Consider the following 20521-nt stretch of genomic DNA (forward strand, 5'->3'; position numbering starts at 1 on the left):
CCTGCATTGGCAGGCAGATTGTTAACCACTGCGCCACCAGGGAAGTCCCTGACCGTTCATTTTTAAAAGTGAGGCACTAAAACAGTGATTGATGGGACTCACTCATTCCCAGAAATACCCCCAGAGAACTGGCCATAACTGTGACACAAGTTTATGCACAAACCAAGCTCTGGTGATGGAACGGACTTACTATGATTGGTAAAAAGCCAGTTGTAATTTACTGCTGGGGGCTGAGCCCCACCTTCCATATAGCAAATGAAGAGAAAGAATAATTAACAAAATGGAGCTCTGCTGATAAGTAGGAAGCCAAGAATGGCTGTGGGTAGACAAGCAACTGCATGTGCCATGGCCCCTCCCACAAGCTACGAGCTTTATAAATTTGGTGAACATCTGTATATATCACTTTTTATACTTTTAAAATACAAATGTTTAAATGAACAATGAGAGATCATGTATATCATTCTGCAACTCACTTTTCCCCTCAGTACTGTTTTTTAAGAGGTATTTTTGCTGATATACATATGTAATGCATTTCTTTGAACTCCTAATTAGTACTCTATCTTATGGGTATTCAGACTTTACTTCTCTACTTCCTTACTGACGAAGATTTAGGCTGTTTCTACTTTTTTCTAATTTTTGCCCTCCTTTCAGCAAGTTTTTCTAGTATGAATACAGTTTCTAAGTATGTCCCCATTTTACTAGATTCCTCCAGAATGTTGCTGCTGCTAACCCTAGAGAACAATGTGTAGCTTTGGAAGTAAATTTGACCTGTCTGTGACTCAGGTTACACATCAATACAAGGGGAATAATAACCGCATTAATCTCATACTGCTATTGTGACTATATAATTTTCAACAGTACCTGAAACACAGTAAGAGCAACTATAATTTTCTGAGTGATTACTATTGTTGTTATTACTCTTTATATTCCTAGAATAGAGTACAGAGCCTATTCATATCTGTCGTGGGTTTTTTACTGTGTGCACCTGGTTAAATAAGAACTATTTCCCAGAATACCAGCACATGTGTGGATCCAGGCTAGAGCTGAACAAAAATTGGCACGAGATTTGGAGAACAGAAGTGAAGCAGCAGCCACGAAGCTCTGACGTGAATGGTGGTTAGACCCAGTAAGAGACAGACATGGGCTGCCTGCAGATTCCATCTGGTCTTGGTGCTCCTGTTCTGCATCTAGCTCTTGTTCCCAACCGCTGGTGCTGCCGACAAATAGTGACTCCAGGCCCACTAACAGATGCAGTGGTAACAGTCCTCCCTAGATGTTTCCCCACCTGCTCTCCTTTGGGGTTCCACTCGGCAGCTGGTTAGATCTTCCTTCCCACCTCCTGGCCTGAGCTGTCCACCTGCACCAAGCTTCTGAAGGGCTGGTTAGTGACTTTCTCTGATCCTCCAACTCCCCGTTTTGGATTCTTCTCCAGCTTCTCCCACAGTTTTGTAATATCTTATGCTTATAATAAATCCCTTATACCATAACACTCATACTGATTCTGCTTTCCTGACTGAAATCTGACTGATGGAATTAATATCCTTTCATAATTCTTTGAGCTGTTTCTTTTAACTACTGAACCAAAAGCTTTTTATATTGTCTGGATTCCATCCTTCTTTCTTTCCTTCCTTCCTCCCTCTTTCCTTTCTTTCTTTTGCTATTTACATGCTGAAGTTTTCACTCACTAACTTATAAAAGGAAATTTTTGTTTTAAATTGAATCTTGACAGGAAGAAGGGATTCTCCCATGATTTTCTGGACAAAAAACCAAAGTCTCCAAAAAGTATTTGGGTATCCTATTTATTTATTTATTTATTTTTTAAATTATTAGCACCTTTAATTATTATTTATTTATTTATTTATTTTTTGTTTGTGTTGGGTCTTCGTCTCTGTGCGAGGGCTTCCTCCAGCTGCGGCAAGCGGGGGCCACTCTTCATTGCGGTGCGCGGGCCTCTCACTATCGCGGCCTCTCGTGTTGCGGAGCACAGGCTCCAGACGCGCAGGCTCAGTAATTGCGGCTCACGGGCCCAGTTGCTCCGCGGCATGTGGGATCCTCCCAGACCAGGGCTCGAACCCGTGTGCCCTACATTAGCAGGCAGATTCTCAACCACTGCGCCACCAGGGAAGCCCCCTATTTATTTTTTAGCCAAACTAATTTCTGATATATTTTCATAAAAATCAGAGTAGCAGAAGGCCTAGTTAAACCAGGTACATATATGTGTACATTCATTTATTCAGATATTTTATGTCCTTCATTATCATTTTTATAATGTTATATATTTTTCATTGATAAAGGTCTTTCACATTTTTATTAAATATATTATGAGGTACTTATATTGTGGTCACTCTCTATTTGGTTATTACTGGTATATAGAATTTACTTAATTTTCATGTTGATCTTATATCCAACAAATGTGCTAGTTTTCTAATTCTAATAGTTTGCAGATTCCCTCACAGCTTCTACATAACATTCATATCTGCAAAAGACAATTTTGTCCCTTTATTTAAAATATTTATACTTCATCTCTTTTCTCCATTTAATTATATAGACCAGGACCTCAAGCATAACGTTTTAAAATATTTTATTGTATAATAACTGGCATCCTTATCTGCTTTCTGACTTTAATGGAAATAGTTTCACTATTTAGCCTAATGGTTATTATAGGATTGATAACTATTCTTTAGCATTTTAAGGAAATTCCCTGCTTTTTCTAGTTTTCAAATAGTTTCTATAACAACGACTAGTACTATTTGCAATCATTTGAGGCTTTACCATGTGCCATATATATTTTACATGTACTGGCTCACTGAATCCACCCAAACACCTAATGAGGTGGGTACTATTATTATCTCCATTTTACAGACAATAAAGTAAAGCATTGGGGGATCAAGTAATCTGTCCAAGGTCACATGATGTAACTGTTTTCTATTACTATTTAAAAAAAATACAAAACATTTCTCAGATTAAAACAACAGATTATAAATCTTAAAAGTTCTCATTACAAGGAAAAAATTTGTAACTTTGTATAGTGATGGATGGTAACTAGCCTTATTGTTGTGATCAGCTCTCAGCATATACAAATATTGAATCATTATATTGTATACCTGAAACTAATATAATGTTATATGTCCATCACACCTTAAGTTTTTTAAAAAGCCACTCATTTATTAGCTCATATTTTTTGTAGGTCAGAAGTCCAGGCACAGCATAGTTGGGTTCTCTGCCCACCATCTAACAAGCATGAAATCAAGACAATACCATATACAATAAGTAAGAGTTTAGATTCAAACTCATGCCATCTGGTTCTACAGTTTATGCTCCTAATCAAAACCTATTATTGTCTTTCTAAATAAGTGTTGAATTTTATTGAATGCTTTTTCTGCACTTAGTAAAAAAACAACCACATGATATTTCTGTTTATCTGTTAATGAGTGAATTATGTGGAAGACTTTTTAGTGTTGAGCCACTGACTCTTCTCAACTGTTAGATTCAGCTTGCACACATTTTAATTTGTATTTTTGTATTTATGTCCATAAATCAGTTTGTCTACCAGTCTGTTTTTCATATTGTCCTGATCAGGTTGTTTATTAAATGCCTTCAAGGCAAAAGCTTGCTCACCTTATCTCTCTAGGTTCTTGCCATCACTCAGCTTTTGACCTAAGTATTCTTTATTTTATTGTCAACTAATAGATACATTTAAGATTCTTTTTTTAATCCTACATTTTCAGTGTTGGTCCAGATATCTATTCTATCATGCTCTGGAAACAGATCTTATTCAGTTTTCCCATTTCTTTTTAAATCAATTTTGTTATATTTTACATACTTTTTGCTAAAAAATTCCATTCTACCTAAAAGTTGTTCACAGTATGTTCTTATGATTTTTCAGTCTCTGTTGTATCTATAAGTGTCTCCTTTTTTGTTGTCATAATTTCCTCTCTGTATTTTTTTACTCAGCCAATTTTAAATAATACTTCTTCACTGCCATTCCCTCTAATCTCTATTCCTAGAATTCCTATTAGATGCATGTTGACACCTCTTAATTAACCTCTGTGTCCTATAACTTCTGTCTCATATATCTCTTTATCTCTCTGGGCTGCAATCTGGGTGACGTTTTTCATTTCTATTTACTATTCACAAATTCTCTCCTTAAGTGTGTCTAGTCTACTATTTATGAGGGTCTTTTTTTTTTTTTTTAATATTTGTCTCACAAATGCCTTTTATTTATTTACTTATTGGCTGTGTTGGGTCTTCGTTTCTGTGCGAGGGCTTTCTCTAGTTGCGGCGAGTGGGGGCCACTCTTCATCGCGGTGCACGGGCCTCTCACTATTGCGGCTTCTCTTGTTGGGGAGCACAGGCTCCAGACGCGCAGGCTCAGCAGTTGTGGCTCACGGGCCTACTTGCTCCGCAGCATGTGGGATCCTCCCAGACCACGGCTCGAACCTGTGTCCCCTGCATTGGCAGGCAGATTCTCAACCACTGCGCCACCACGGAAGCCCAAGGGTCTTTTTAAAAGATACATTTTTCTATGTCTTTCGAGTCACAACTACCTATTTCTTTTTATTTTTTTATTTTTATTTTTAATTTATTTGGCTGCACCTGGTCTTAGTTGCAGCACACAGGATCTTCGTTGCATGGCAGGTGGGATCTTTTTAATTGCGGCATGCAGGACCTTTAGTTGCGGCATGTGGGATCTAGTTCCCTGGCCAGGGATCGAACCTGGGCCCCCTGCATTGGCAACATGGAGTCTCAGCCACTGGACCACCAGGGAAGTCCCAACAACTACCTATTTCTGTTTCATAAAATCTCATTCTTTTTTTATGGATGCTATTTTCTCCTTTGAGAATTCTGAAATTCTTAAAAGTCTTTTTTTATATTATTATTTCTATTTCCTTATATGTGTATTCTCCTATTTTTTGGCCTTTCTTCGTATGTCCGTGGATTTCCCCTTTGGGTTTCCTACCCCCCGGACGTTTCATAAAAGATTAAAGTAGAAAAGAGTCAACTGAAAGAGCTATAAACAATTTAACCCTCAGTAAGTGTATGACTCCTAGATGAAAAGAGAGTATCTATACTCAAATTGAGTTTTAGTGTCTTCCAGGAGTTCAAGTGTTTGCAACACAATAGAGAAAAGAGGAATATTTTACTCAAAAGACATCTGGTGAACATAATGATTAGCTGAGTTCTAGGAATCAATCTTTTTCTAATATTATCTGATGTTGCTCTGTGTATACAAGTGTACACTCAGGCACACCCATGTGTGAAATTCACGACAATGAATCATTTCTAATTTAATATTTGTAACCTTTTATTTCATTGGCTAGTTTTGAGTGTGAAAACACTGCTTATTGTTCCTCTGAATTAGTCTTGTCAAACAAATAGGTCCTGATGTCAGCATATTTTTGCAGGGAGTGAGGACTGGGTCATTTAAGCATAATTACATTATTTTCACTGGAAAAGCCAAAAAACTGAAATAGATATTCTGAACTAACAACTTTTAAGTTGGCCCTAAAACTTTATCTAAAAAGTACTTTCTAGTCAATAGTCGGGCCTTTACTCTCAGTGACAAAATGACTGTTGAGACTAGTCCCAAACCACCCATCAACCAGCCATATCATTCTCTGCTCAAAATGAGATTGTCTTTCTTGCTCTCCCAGGGGTATGTCTGATGAATCTTGCAATGTGTTCATAAGACAAGGTAAAGAAAGGAGTGTTACTGAATAAAAGGCACAAAACAAGGTATTTTTATTATCTCTCAAATTAGATAATAAACTGAGATAATATGCTCACTTTCTTAGTCTGTATCTGCTCTATAAAAACATCTAGCCTTTACAGAACTGATTTTAAACTAATCATTTATTTTAAAAGGGAAAAAAAGAGATGGTTTTAACTGTTTTTTTTTAAAATGATAGAGTAGGCTTTATTCAAATCTGTTTGTTAAACAGACTATTTTCACAACATCTAAATCTACTTTTCAGTGATCCGTTCCATCATTGCTACCATATACTTTTAAAAATTCAGAATTATTTTTTCAAAGAGAGAAATGATCAAATTCCAGTTCATACATCTTATAAATATTTTACATCTAACACACATAGCTTTACAGTTCATGCAACAGGTAGTGTCTAAAAAATCAGTTAATAAATCTCAAGAACATTGAAATGTCTAAACACAGTGTCTTCTAGATTTTTTTTGTAAGAAAAGTAATCTGTAAACATCTATACCTTCAGTTCAAGCTTGGTCATTTGCTGTGGTCATTGTGGAAGAAGTGGGTATGACTTTATAACCATTTGGAAGTGGTCCGTCTTTGCAAAAATATTACATTGCATGGGTAAAGAACAAGTCTTAGAATTACCATGTAGTATAAATTTGTGAAATCAATTTCTGTATTTAAAAACATAAAACAAAGACTACTAAACAGTCCAAAACTGTTGTAGCTGAATATTCTAAATACGAGCCAACAGTACTACACTAAAAATGTCCAGAAATAAGGCCTCTGAAATAAATATTTCCATTCTTTAAAAAAAAGACATAATAAATGTACATCACATGGTCAGTATACATATAAAAGTCATTAGTTTAAACCATCCTAGAAATATGTATCTGAAGTAAAATGGCCTAGGTTTTGCTGCTGTCGTCATCCTCTATTGTTTTTAGGGCATTTTCTTGTTATGCACATGACAACTGCTACTATAATGGCAATCTGTACAGCTCCAATAATTGCTGCAGTAAGAACATGAGTGAGCTTTTGCCTACTTGGCACTACATAGAGAATACTGAAGTCTGTCTTTTCACAGTGCTGTCCAGTGTAACCAGATTCACATCTATAAGATGCCTGAGTAGAATAAATGAATTCACATTTTCCATGGATACAGTAACTATTGAGGTTTTCAGGGCAAAGCATGTGGTTTCCAATATAAACATCTTCCCTTTGATCACTAGCATCTTTCACATCTGGTTGATATTGTAGTCCATCATTTTTCTTTCCCAACAAACTAGTGTCATCTGTGTCTGTGCAATGACCAAGATGCCTTATATCAATTTGTTCTTGTTTTATATAAGATGCTTCTCGAACAAAACAGGGATTGTTATAGGAACTCCCATCAGAAGCAGACACAGGATTAAAACTGTATCCACTGCAATCTATATTACATACACACCCAACATTCTCTGCATCTTCATCACACTCAGCTTTATATTTGCAAGGTCCACACTTGGAGTGTTTTCTGCGAACAACTCTCCCTGCCCCTTCCTCTTCTCTCTCTCCAGATCCAGAGCCATTATCAGAGTAGCATGGTCCCCTTGCTACTACTATTATCTCTTCCTGGTGCTTACAAGCAGCCCTTCTGAGAAAGCATTCATTTTGGTACGTGTCCCCATTTGATCCACAGATGGGAATATAATTTGTATGGCACATATACATAACTTCTGAGAATTTTGTGCCTTTTTGTTTTTTTGGCTGTGTTGAGTCTTCGTTGCTGCGCTCGGGCTTTCTCTAGTTGCGGTGAGCGGGCTTCTCATTGCGGTGGCTTCTCTTTTTGCGGAGCATGGGCTCTAGGTATGTGGGCTCAGTAGGTGTGGCTCTCGCAGGCTCTAGAGCGCAGGCTCAGTAGTTGTGGTGCATGGGCTTAGTTGCTCGCGGCATATGGGATCTCCCAGGACCAGGGATTGAACCCGTGTCCCCTTCATTGGCAGGTGGACTCTTAACCACTGCGCAACCATGGAAGTCCCTGCCATTTTTTTTTTTGAATTTTATTTATTTTTTTTTACAGCAGCTTCTTGTTAGTTATCTATTTTATACATATTAGGGTATATATGTCAATCCCAATCTCCCAATTCATCCCACCAGCCACCCCATTAGTATAATCCAAAGACCTAGAAAAATGTCTCTCAGGCAGTACATAATTACTGAACATTTGATGAATGAATGAATAGGTGAGCAGGTTCATTTATGCGTTTATAATTCTGATACTATGAACCCTGACTTTGAATTAGCATTTAATAATACAAATACTACAAAATTGAGTTAAGTGTCTATTCCAAATTACATGCTAAAAAGACAGGTAGGTTCCCCCCAAAATGATACAAAATGAGAAAGGAAACTTCTTTCAATTAAGTGTGACCAACCTGTATCTTCTTAGAACAGAATACTGCTTATCATTTCCCCTAGAAATCTCTGAAGGAAAATAACATGCTATTTATTTACCAAATTCTTTTCAACCACCTCAGGAATCTCCCATTTTTTTATTTATGCAGAGACCACAAATAATATAGAAGCCAGAAAATAATAAAAGAAAGTCTTCTATCTCCCATACAGAACACTATTTAGCAAATTCAATATTAGGAGGTGACTTCTAAAAAGTTTTTCCTCTAGTAACTAATTTTTTAAAGTCAGAAATGACAAAATTATGCTACTGCACACTCAAAAATAAATATTCCTTCTATGGAATATTTTACAGCAGAAGTTGTCTCAGTAAATTCATTCGTCATCTACACATTTTAAAAAGGTTTAGTATAGCTGTCAATCAAACTCCAAGACACTTGCCATTTCTCATTAACTTTCCAACTGTATATTTATACAAACTAAATAATAAAATGCTCCAGTTGCTTACTGGTGTGTTTAATTAACTTACAGCAGTAAATTTCTATAACTACCGTTAACACTTCTAGTATTTCATCACTATACTCTCCACATCATGAACCTGGGAGTCATCGTTTATATTAATGGGAGTTACTAACAAGCAGGATGGGAAGAATTAATTCTTTTGTAAGTCTTTTAAAAAGGTTTCCAATAATATAAATGAGTAGCACTCAAAATTCTTGGCATTATTATCATCAATATTTCCTCAAAAGTAAATATGGAGAACCACTATTATAAATCTAAAACTAATCAAGCAAGAACTGGTATATGAAAATTATATGAATTATGAGAAAAAGTAACCACCTGCATCAGCCCTGTATGAAAAGGAGACGCTGTATACAAAGAAACATGTATTCTAGTCTTAAAGGAAGTAGCTTTAAGAAAAAAAAAAGGGGGGGGGGCTTCCCTGGTGGCGCAGTGATTAAGAATCTGCCTGCCAATGCAAGGGACACGGGTTCGAGCCCTGGCCCGGGAAGATCCCACATGCCGCGGAGCAACTAAGCCCGTGCACCACAACTACTGAGCCTGAGCTCCAGAGCCCGCAAGCCACAACTACTGAGCCCACGTGCCACAACTAACGAAGCCTGCGTGCCTAGAGCCCGTGTTCCAAAACAAGAGAAGCCACAATGAGAAGCCTGCTCACCGCAACAAAGAGTAGCCCCCGCTCACTGCAACTAGAGAAAGCCCGCGCACAGCAATGAGGATCCAACACAGCCATAAATAAATGAATGAATGAATAAATAAATAAATAAATTTATAAAAAAAGAAAATTATGTTTCACTGTAATGGAGACCCTGAAAGGAATAGTACAAAAGGATGAGTCACTTTAAAAAAAGTAAATACTAGCTATATAATTGTGAATAATTCCAATACAGAATAATAGAGGTAGCCAAGAGATAATTTAATTATCTACATAATATAGACACAATAAATATTCATAGATAGCGTATATGTAAAAGCTACTCAAAAGCCTAATATATAACCAGGAGTAAGGCTGTTAGGTTGAGGAAGGTTTGTGCAGATTTAACTGTATTTTCAAATTGCCCTCTGAAACAAACTAATTGAAACTCTCACAAAGGATAAGAGTTCCTTTTCATCTATATGCTCACCAAAGTAGGTACTAAACAGACATTCGATTTTTGGCCAGGTTGATGGATGTAAAATGGTATCTCTTGTGGTGTTAATTTGCATTTTCCCGATTACTAGTGAGACTAGTAAAATACTACTGAGTATTTTTTCCTTATGTTATTAGATATTTAGGGTTTGTTCTTCTGTAACAGCTTCCTTATACACTATGTCCATATTTCTATTGGGTTGACTGCTCCTTTTCTTATCAATATATAAAGGTTTTTTTTCCCACATATTCTGGATCCTGACCCTTGGCTGATCTATGTGATACGAATCTCTTCTCCTGATATGTGGCTTACCTTTTCATTTTGTTTTTGTTTTCTTTTGTTATTAGCAAGTTTTAAAAAATGAAATCAAAGTTATGGATCATTTCTCATATTATGGTCTGTATGTTTCTGTGATTTATTTAAGAGATCCTTTCTGAATTAGAAGCCATGGACTTCTCAAATTTCTCATTTCTACTTATTATTATCACCCAGTATACAAATATTTACTGACTGACTATTATATGCAATGATAATTTTATATAAATTCCCTCTTTTACTCTTCACATTTCTCTAAAGCCAGTGCACGGAGACTAGTGAGGCGAAATAAACTGGTTCAAGATGTGCTTGATACTGAAGTTCTTTCAGAAGAGTGAAATGGAAAAGCCATTTCTCCTTTCCTAAGTTTAGAAAACACAACTTTTACTATTCACATGCCAATATATATAGTTAATCCCTGTTAAATAGTTATACATGGAAGTGACTATATGTTTAAGTCAAATCAGTCATATATTTATTATAACCAACCTGTGATCCAGAACACTTTATAAAGATATATTACTATGCTTTGAATAAATGGATATATGTATATTGATATTAACCACTCAAAGCTAATCATCTTTGAAAGTAATTTTCATTTTTACCTCAACTAAAGATTGAACTATTAACTTATCCCTCTTTTATTTATGCCTAAAAGAAAACTGCTGAGCAACCTGAAGTCACTCACCAGGCTGGGTGAGAAACTAGATGCTCTGGCCAATGGAAAGGTGCAATACCTGTTTTGTGCCAGGGTGTGTGTGCTTCTGTTGTATCTAGCCTTTGCTTGGGCGGCTCCTAAGCCTCTTCCACACTCAGCAGCTCAGACGTTTAGGGGCCACCTCCTAAAGCATGCCTTTGCTGGCTGCTCAACTCATCCCCAAGTATTTCTAACATGACCCTTATAATGCTGAGGATGACTGTCTACTGACTTGCTCTCCATCCCTGATGCCACTTCAGCAGCTGAGTAATTTCACCTAATACCAGCAACTTGTGCAGTGACAAACGTGTACTAGTCCTCAACATATGGTTTGACTTCAGTGATGTAACTCTTTTGCAATTTAACTCTCCTGTGACTTAACTATACATGAGTTAACTCTCATATCAATTTTTCATTTCAAGGAATTAGAGAAGAAAAACTCTGAATACCAATTGATCATTTAATCCAATTCAGAAGTTACATTTGGTGATCTTATAACTGTAAATTATTGTGGGGAGAGGCGTAAAAAATGGCAGTGAATAGAACTATCTGGTTAAAAGAATGATATAAATTTGTTTTACAATTACACTATTATCCAGGACATAAATGTTATTCCTAGAAAACTGTCTAAAGAACTATTATAATAAGATGCTTTGGGAAGTTAAAATAAGTTCACATCTACCTAAAAATAATTTTCTTATTCTTTCCACCCATTTATTTCTTCAGAAAACCAAAAGATTCCACAAATCACTTACAACAAACTCTCCGGCTTGATATAATTATCCTCATATCCCTCATTATTTGCCTACCAAAAAAATCTAACATAAGAATTAAAGGAAAGAAAGATACTACTTTCAATGTAACATCAATAAAATTAAGTCTTATTTATTAGAGTAAATGATTAATTCATATCAGAATCCAAAGCATCTATGCTGTCATATGATACACATTAATAACAGACTGCAGAAGGCCAGTCCATGCTACCTGGAGAGCTCACTGATGCTCTGGGGACCTCCTGTTGAGAAACACTGATTTCACATATTCTAATAATGTAACAATCTTTAACCCATGACATAGCCCACTATTAACTAAATATATTATTCCTCTACCTTCCCCGGTCCCTCAAAGCGTTACATTGAACCTCTCTGATTGGAGCACACTGCAAACCAGAAAAGCAGTAAGTTCAAGTTAGGGTCACATGTCAGAGTCATCTGGTTTTCTTTTTTATTCCACTGTCCCATTACATTACTGTATTTTAATTTAGTTGGTTGCAGAAAGCTGAGATGACAATAATACTAGAGAAGACTTCCTCATCCAGACAATAACATCAGCACTGTAAAACACACTTCATTAAAAACAACACACACAACAATATGCTTCCAAGTGTCAGAGATGAAATAGCTACACAATTACTTTTGACTCATTTTCCACATTTCCCCTCTCTCAGTGGACTGCCTAATCTCCATAAGGTGTTCATTTCCTGTTTCACCCAGCAACCACCTTCTGCATTTTTATTTTGTTGATTTCTGCTGCCTAAAATTTCCATGGGGATTCCTCATTTTAAAACACACTCTTTGCTCTCACTCCTTAACACAGCCCCATTAGCACGGCTGCCTGTGCCTTGGATTACAAGAGGCGCTGAAGTTAATAGCTTCCCATGGTCCTAAGGGAGTGTATGAAACAAGGATTGTCCTGGCCAGAGCATCTAGAGTTAAAACTATGGGCTAGAGCATGGAGTGTCAGATTACTTAATAGCATTTGCAGAAACTGAACATCCCTTTTGCTCTCCTAATTCAATTCAAAAAATATTTATTGAGTGTTTACACAATACAAGGCTCTCGGTAAGACAATGGAATAAGTTTCATGCCAAGTAAGATGCAGTTTCTACACTGAAAATATTTCAGACAAGAAAAAGACAAATAACTCTAATACATCACTTGTATCACTGGGTTGTTGTTAAAATGAAATGAGAACATATATAAACATAATTCATTTCTGAGATACTATATAGAAAGAATTGTTCATAGGATTACAAAAGACTATGACAGTCCATCAAACTATGGGGATTTAAGAAAGACTTTACGAGGAAAGTTTTAGATAATAACGGAAGAGCTTTATGTACAACCACAATTAGGTTATGAACTGAGAGGGCACTGGGATAAGACTAAAAAAGTAAGTAGCGGGCCAGGCTGGGAACTGTTTAACTATTTGAACATGCTCTACATTCCTTTTAAGAATAAGGGTTTCAGCATTCGCTAAACTGATAGGTTCTAAAACACAGACACTTCCTCGATGCATTAGCAGATATTAGGCAGTAAACTCCCTGAGTAGTTGAAGTAAGAAACAAGCCTTCAGACCTGCAACAGTTTTTTTTACCCAGTGCTCTGGGAAACTTCATTAGTCCTTTCCATTTACACCAATGACTGAAAGACGATGTACCTCGTGGCATTACTACAAAAAGAAATCTAGTACTATTCTACTGGGTTGCATTTTTAATTTTCCTTAACCTTTTCTTAGGCCCACCTTTCCTTTTGGCACCTAGAATTAGAAAGAAAAAAAAAATTACATGGCTGCCTGGAATTACTGTTGCAAAGCTCAATGTATACATAATAGTAGGTGCAAGATTGTATTGAGCATCTTCTGTGTGCCAAGCACTGTGCTTCATTTAAACCTCATGATAATCTAGTGGCATAGATATTATACCAGGTGAACCAAGACTCAGAGAGGACAACCTTTCCCCAGTTGCTCAGTGATTAGAGGGGAAGTCCCAACATAACTTCAAAGACTTAAGTGATTAAAAAACAAAAACAAACTCTGCCTAGTTTAAATAAATTGAGGAAAGAGAGAAGAAAAGAGAGGCATTTTGCATTGTACCTTTTAGAGGAAAAACAAATGTTAAGTGAACCAACTGATAAATGAGATTTAAATAATTAACATTTTCAATAAGAACACGGTGACTCCGCTTAATATATAGGAATTCACATCATGGCATTTTTCACCAGTGAGCTTCTCCTAAACCAGGAAAGGGGTATTTCAGTCTCATATATAGCCCCTTTTTGATAAATATACTTCTTCCATCTCCTAAATGCTTGCTTAAAAGTACTACACTTAACAATTGGACCACCTTCTGGGCTTGATTCCCTCAGGGGGCCAGATCAACGTGAAGGCTTAGTTAACTTCTTATTTGACCTTACTTCATCTTTCAACCTCTTTCTCCATTTGTGAAATGAAGGGGTGACTCATACGACCTAAGAATATTCTGACTGGTTTTAAAACACAACATCTACAATGCTGCATGTACAGAAACATTTTTTTTCATCTTTATTTTTGTTCCACGGTGCACCCTTAGGTAGTTATAATGGAGCTGTACTATAGACATTTGGGAAAGTTTTCACATGAACAGAGATCTTTCAACTTAGGTCACACTCCTGTAATCAAGTAGAAAACCTGAAAGAACTAATAATTTTATTCATTTCAGCTATATTAGTCACACTGAAAAATATTTGATTATACTTTTAAGGTGCACAGCAAGAAAAAATAGAAAACCAAAGCATTTGGTTCACCCTCTGCCTCAAGTCATCACAATCATTGTTCAATATAAAGGTATCTGAGGTCTGAGTTCCTGACTACTTTAAATGCCAGCATCTGAGCAACAACATATAATAAAATGAAGATGAAGGTTACAAAAAATGTTCTAATTTATAGGATAAACAGTAGAAGAGTTGAAAATTAAGGCCACATCACTTATGCCTAAGCATCATGTGAAAATCTCCCACTTCTGGAAGGAGGCCATCAGATTTAATTGGACGCCATGAAAGTAAACATGCTAATTTAGTGAAAACAGCGACTACTTCTGAACTCTCTACATTAAAACAGCTTGATTACAAACAGAAGCTGAGAATGTTTTTAGGAAAGAATCTAGAATTTTTAATATAAGATGTGTCAACAGGTGTTTAAGTATGCCTAAAGCAGAGAAGATTAGCAATGAGGAGTCAGAATTACAGTCTGAAAAAATTTAGGTTTTCAATACATGCTAATGAAATCCCAAGGGTCAGTCACTATTTCTATAGAGAATCTGCTACTTATGCAAATAAAATTCAAAGTATTCTCACTGATTCAAGGAGACACCATTAGAAAAAATTCTCATTCATTTATTAACAGGTCAATGTGGCCAGGCCAAGAGGTAGGCTGAAGGAATACAGAGATACGGCATCAGTCTGATCACTGCCACTCGGCAAATTCCTTTGTCCCTTCCCTCCTGGCAAAATGCAACCTGGTTATGCTGAAGGGGAAGCTCCATAAACATCCAGACATGCCAAGGTGGCTGCAAGGTGGCTCAAGTCACAGGCCTGGGGATCTGTCTCACCAGCTCCTTTATGTATAAGCATGCATGATGGCCATATGCACCCCAGTCACAAAAAGGTGGCAGGTCATTAAAACTGACCATTCCTTCTCTCATGAGCATGAGATCCACATGCAATGACTACAATCTGGGCCCGTTATTGTCTGATTTTGGATATATCACAATGTCTTTGTACTCTAGAATTTGTTTCTAAAAGAAATCAGAACCAATCGGGTTAAAAAAGCAATTCCTGGGGTTTTAGAAGATCTTCCACAGGAATAAACATAAGCACAAAAAAATCCACAAAATGGGAAAAGCAGCACTACCATTTCTCTTGGTTCCAATAATTCCACTACAGAAAAATAGCTGACCAGCTTTTAGAGATCTGTAAAAACCTTGTCAGGGACAGGCCAGGAAGTTTCAAAAGTGCCTGCCAATTTACACCACTCCCTATTTCTCCTTCTGAAAATAAAACAAAAAATTTCAGACATCTTTTGAGGGCTTGAAAAAGCCAAATGCTCTGACCAGCTATGTCGTAGCTCAATCTATTGAGCTAGTCTATTCTGAATGTATTACCTAACAGACGGTTAAGTAGCACAACAACAATGACCAACACATTTCATTTCAAAAATCACTTTAAAACCTACTTTTCAGTCCTCAGTGAAAAAAGAAATAAGGGGTAAAAGAACATTGCAGCTGGACTCTGGCTACATTCCTTCGTGTTTTGTGGTCTGAGCCTCAAAATGAAATGCAGCAAAGATTTCAGAGTTTCCCTTTACAGTGTGCAGGTGCACAAGTAATGGTTTAGGCAAGGCATCAGTCCAGACCTGGGCTTCCAACAGACCAGACAAAGGAAAAAACTAGTTTTTGGTGTTTTTTTCCCCCTTCTAGCAAAACTAGCTAAATAGAGCTTTGAACCCTAATATATCACATTCCAATAGCCAGATGAAACAGGTAATCAGAGAGGGCAGAAGCCGAGGATTCCTAGGCCTATTACAATAAGCATAATTTATCCAATGAGTCATTTAATTCCTATTTTCCCATGAAGACCTGATTCCACCTAATACCCTGGAAAGGTTCACATGAAAATCGACACACTCAGGAGAAAAGAAAACCATGTCTAATTTGCTCTTTCAGTCATCCAGGCTAATAACCGAGAGGCTGATTCAATCAACAAGCATAATCAATAAATGTATTTGTATTTAGATATTTATTTACACATCTATGTTGTTCCAAAATGGATCTAAAGTGTTTTACTGCCCAGTGAAAATATTTGATAGTCCGTAAAATCTAAGACAGCATCAACTGTGAACTGCATCATTAACTTATGTACCACTAAGAAAAGATAAATGCTATCAATCATGCCATTAATTGTAAGATGTATCTCATTTTTAGCAATATTAAAATGTCAAAAGTATTTACATTAGAATCAATAAAATACAATTTGTGTTTCAGTGAAAAGGGGAAGATAGAGGTATAATATAAAATTCGTTCACTAAAAAGCAATTCCTATGGTTCTCCTGGCTGCCAAAGAAAAAAATGAGTAACGTAATCACCACAATCTCGCTGGCCTTCCCAGATTGCTTCGGAAAATCAATCAATAAACAAATCATCACTACTACTCACACTGGTGCATACTACTTGGAGTGCTCACATGTTAAGCTGCTCCTTCACAAATTAAAGTGCGCTGCTGATCTGGAGAGAGAGTATTTATCATTTCGAGGAGCACCCCTCCTTCAAGCTCCCAAAGTGATTTTCCTACATAACTAATATTTTAAGGCAGAGCATCATGCACAATTTGATAAAAATCTGGAGAGATACTTAATTTTCTTAATATGGAACCTACAGAAGGTTGGGAGGCATTCTCCACAAAACTACAAGGTCATCTCTGTGAAAGACATATCTGGTTATGGTATTCTCCTCCTCTTAAAATTACCTAGGGGTCCCTTCATCCCTTACAAGTAGTGTTTTTTCATCACTACACAAACAAATGGAATGGAGTCAGCAAAAATGGTACAGTAAGTAGATCAAAGGACTTGTCCCTCTAGAGAAACATTGAAAAAAAAAATCAAGCAAAAACTGTCAGTCAAAGGCTTACAACTGGCTGAACAATGAATCAAGAAAAAGGAAACTCAAAATCAGAAGAAATGCTTTGCAGCATTTTTACTTATCTTGTCCTTAACCCCCTCTCCAGCTCAGCAGTGGTCTTAAAGACAGCAGCAGCCTGCCCTTGTGGGGCCCTGACCCCTGGTTCTTAAGGGAGCAGAGCAGATCTTATTCTAAAAAAATTTGGGTTGGTTTGTCCTAACTTGTCTGGGGGCGACCTGCAGGACTAATGCAAGGTACTTGCCTTTGTTTTGCCTAGTCAGAACTCACTCAGTGAGGAAAAGGAGAAGACACTGCTCAAGAAGTAAGACAAACCAACAAACCCCATAGCCTCCTTGTGCAAAAGATTAAGGTTGAGACACACAACAGACTGTCTAAAGTCTGGGAGGAAAAGCTGGGGAGAGTTTCTTTGAGAAATTAGTGTATTCAAAAGTACCCACACACACTGGGGAATCAGAAGTTACAGTGGGAATGTAAGTTGGTGCAGCCACTGTGGAAAACAGAATGGAGGTTCCTCAGAAAACTAAAAGTAGAATTACCAAATGATCCAGCCATCCCACCCCTGGGCATATATCCAGAGAAAAACATGGTTTGAAAAGATACATGCACCCCAATGTTCATCACAGCACTGTTTACAATAGCCAAGTCATGGACGCAACCTAAATGTCCATCGACAGATGAATGGATAAAGAAGATGTGGTACATATATACAATGGAATATCAGCCATTAAAAAGAATGAAATAATGCCATCTACAGCAACATGGATGGACCTGGAGATTATCATACTAAGTGAAGTAAGTCAGAGAAAGACAAATATCATGATATAGCTTATATGCGGAATCTTTAAAAAATGATACAAATGAACTTATTTACAAAACAGAAACAGACTCACAGACTTAGAGAAGGAACTTACGGTTACCAGGGAAGAAGGGTGGAGGGAGGGATAGATTGGGAGTTTGAGATTGACATGTACGCACTGCTATATTTAAAACAGATCACCAACAAGGACCTACTGTATAGCACAGGGAACTCTGCTCAGTATTCTGTAATAACCTAAATGGGAAAAGAATTTGAAAAAAGAATAGATACACGTATATGTATAACTGAATCACTCTGCTGTACACCTGAAACTAACACAACATTGTTAATCAACAATATTCCAATATAAAATAAAATTTTTTAAAAATTAAATTAAATTAAAAATTAAAAAATTTAAAAAATAGAAAAGAAGTTACGTACATGCTCAGAACAGAATGCACGCTCAGAAAACACCTGAGAAGACCCTAGGCTTTCACCTCTGGCTGACTGCTAGGCTTACTGCAAGAAGTGAAGGCTAAGGCCTTCTGGTTGAAATGAAAGGACACTACACAGTTACTGAAAGCTGGACAAAGAAATAAAGATCTCCAGTGAAGGTAACTACCTACACAGGTAAATTTAAAAGACAGTATTATGGGCACACAATGTATAAAGATGTCATTTGTGACAATAACAACATAAAGGTGGGGAGACAGAGGTATAGAGGAGCAGAAGTTTTACATACTACTGAAGCTAAGTGGGTATCATTTCAAACTAGATTGTTATAGGATGCTAATTATAATCCCCAGAGTCACCAATAAGAAAATATCTTAAATACACTGAAAAAGAAATGAGAAGGGAATTAAAATGGTACATTACAAAAAATCAATTAAGAAAAAAAAAAAGAGGCAGTAATAGAGGAAATGAGGCACAAAAAAGGTATAAGAAATATGGAAAACAAAATGCAGAAGTAAATCCTTCCATACCACAAATTATGTTAAATATTGTATAAGTAGATTAAACGCTCAGTCAAAAGGCAGAGATTGGCAGAAAGGATTTAAAAAAAAAATGATCCAACTATATACTGCCTACAAGAGACTCATTTAATTAATTTTTTGTTTTTTAATTTTTATATTTTTGGCCTTACCACGGGGCATGCAGTATCTTAGTTCCCCGACCAGGGATCGAACCTGTGCCCCCTGCAGTGGAAGGGCAGATTCTTAACAACTGGACCCCCAAGGAAGTCCCTGCAAGAGACTCATTTTAGATCCAAAGATACAAATAGGTTCAAAATGAAAAGATGGGAAAGATATTCCCAAATACAGTAACCAAAAGAGAGCTGGGAGGCTATCCGAATATCAGACAAAATAGTCTTTAGGTCAAAATTGTTACAAGAGGCAAAAAAGTTCATTATATAATGATAAAAGGGTCAGTTCATCAAGAAGAAATAGTAACTCAAAACATACGCACTAAACGAGAGCCCCCAAGTAAAAGAAGCAAATGTTGACAGAATTGAAGGAGAAACAGTCCTACAATAATAGCTGGAGAGCTTAATACTCCACTTTCAATAATGGACAGCATATATAGACAGAAGATCAATAAGGACATATAAGACTTGACAACACTATAAACCAACTAGACCTAACAGACATATATAATAGAACACTGCATCTAACAATATTCTACACATTCTTCTCAAATGCACGTGGAACATTCTCTAGGATAGACCATATATTAAGCCACAAAACAAGTCTTAATAAATTAAAGAATTCTGAACTCATACAAATTATCTCTCTATCACAATGGAATTAAACTAGAATTCAATAAAAGAAGGAAAACTAGAAAATTCACAAATATGTGAAAATTAAACCCTTTTAAACAACCAATGGGTTAACTGAAGAAATCACATGGGAAATTAGAAAATACTTTGAGAGGAAGGAAAATAAAAATACAATACGTCAAAATTTATGAGATGTGGAAGTTTAAAGGTATAAACACTGACATTAAAAAAGAAAGCTCTCATATCAGTAACCTAACTTTACATCTAAAGGAATAGAAAACAAAACCCAAAGCTAGCAGAATGAAAGAAATAATAATGATTAGAGTAGAGATAAAAGAGACAAAAACAACAGAGAGAATCAACAAAACCAAAAAGTCAATTCTTTGAAAAGATCCATCAAATCTTCTTATTCTAGCTAAAAGTTTTTAGCTACAATAAGAAAATAAAAAAGACACAAACAACTAAAATCAGAAATGAAAACAGACATCATTAAAGACCTTACAGAAACGAAAGGGATTATAAAAAATACTATGAACAACTGTCACCAACAAATTAGAAAACCTAGATGAAATGGTCTTGTTCTTAGAAACACACAAATGGTATAAACTGAGTCAGGAATATATAAAAAATATAAAGAGGCCTATAATAAGAAATTGAATCACTAATCAAAAACCTCCCAACAAAGAAAAGTGCAGAACCACTTGGCTCCACTGGTAAATTCTAACAAACATT

The 20521-nt window shown here is 36.4% G+C and overlaps 2 protein-coding genes across 4 annotated transcripts in view; both read right to left on the reverse strand.

Moving 5' to 3' along the window:
* UVRAG (UV radiation resistance associated) overlaps positions 1-20521 on the reverse strand; it is a 318745-nt gene that overhangs the window by 102028 nt on the left and 196196 nt on the right. The window lies entirely within an intron of this gene.
* LOC118898970 (tomoregulin-1-like) lies at positions 6587-7420 on the reverse strand. Its single transcript, XM_036859851.1, is given in 1 exon segment — positions 6587-7420. A coding segment is annotated over 1 exon segment (834 nt).

The sequence above is a fragment of the Balaenoptera musculus genome, chromosome 8, assembly GCF_009873245.2.
Source record: "Balaenoptera musculus isolate JJ_BM4_2016_0621 chromosome 8, mBalMus1.pri.v3, whole genome shotgun sequence".
NCBI lineage: Eukaryota > Metazoa > Chordata > Mammalia > Artiodactyla > Balaenopteridae > Balaenoptera > Balaenoptera musculus.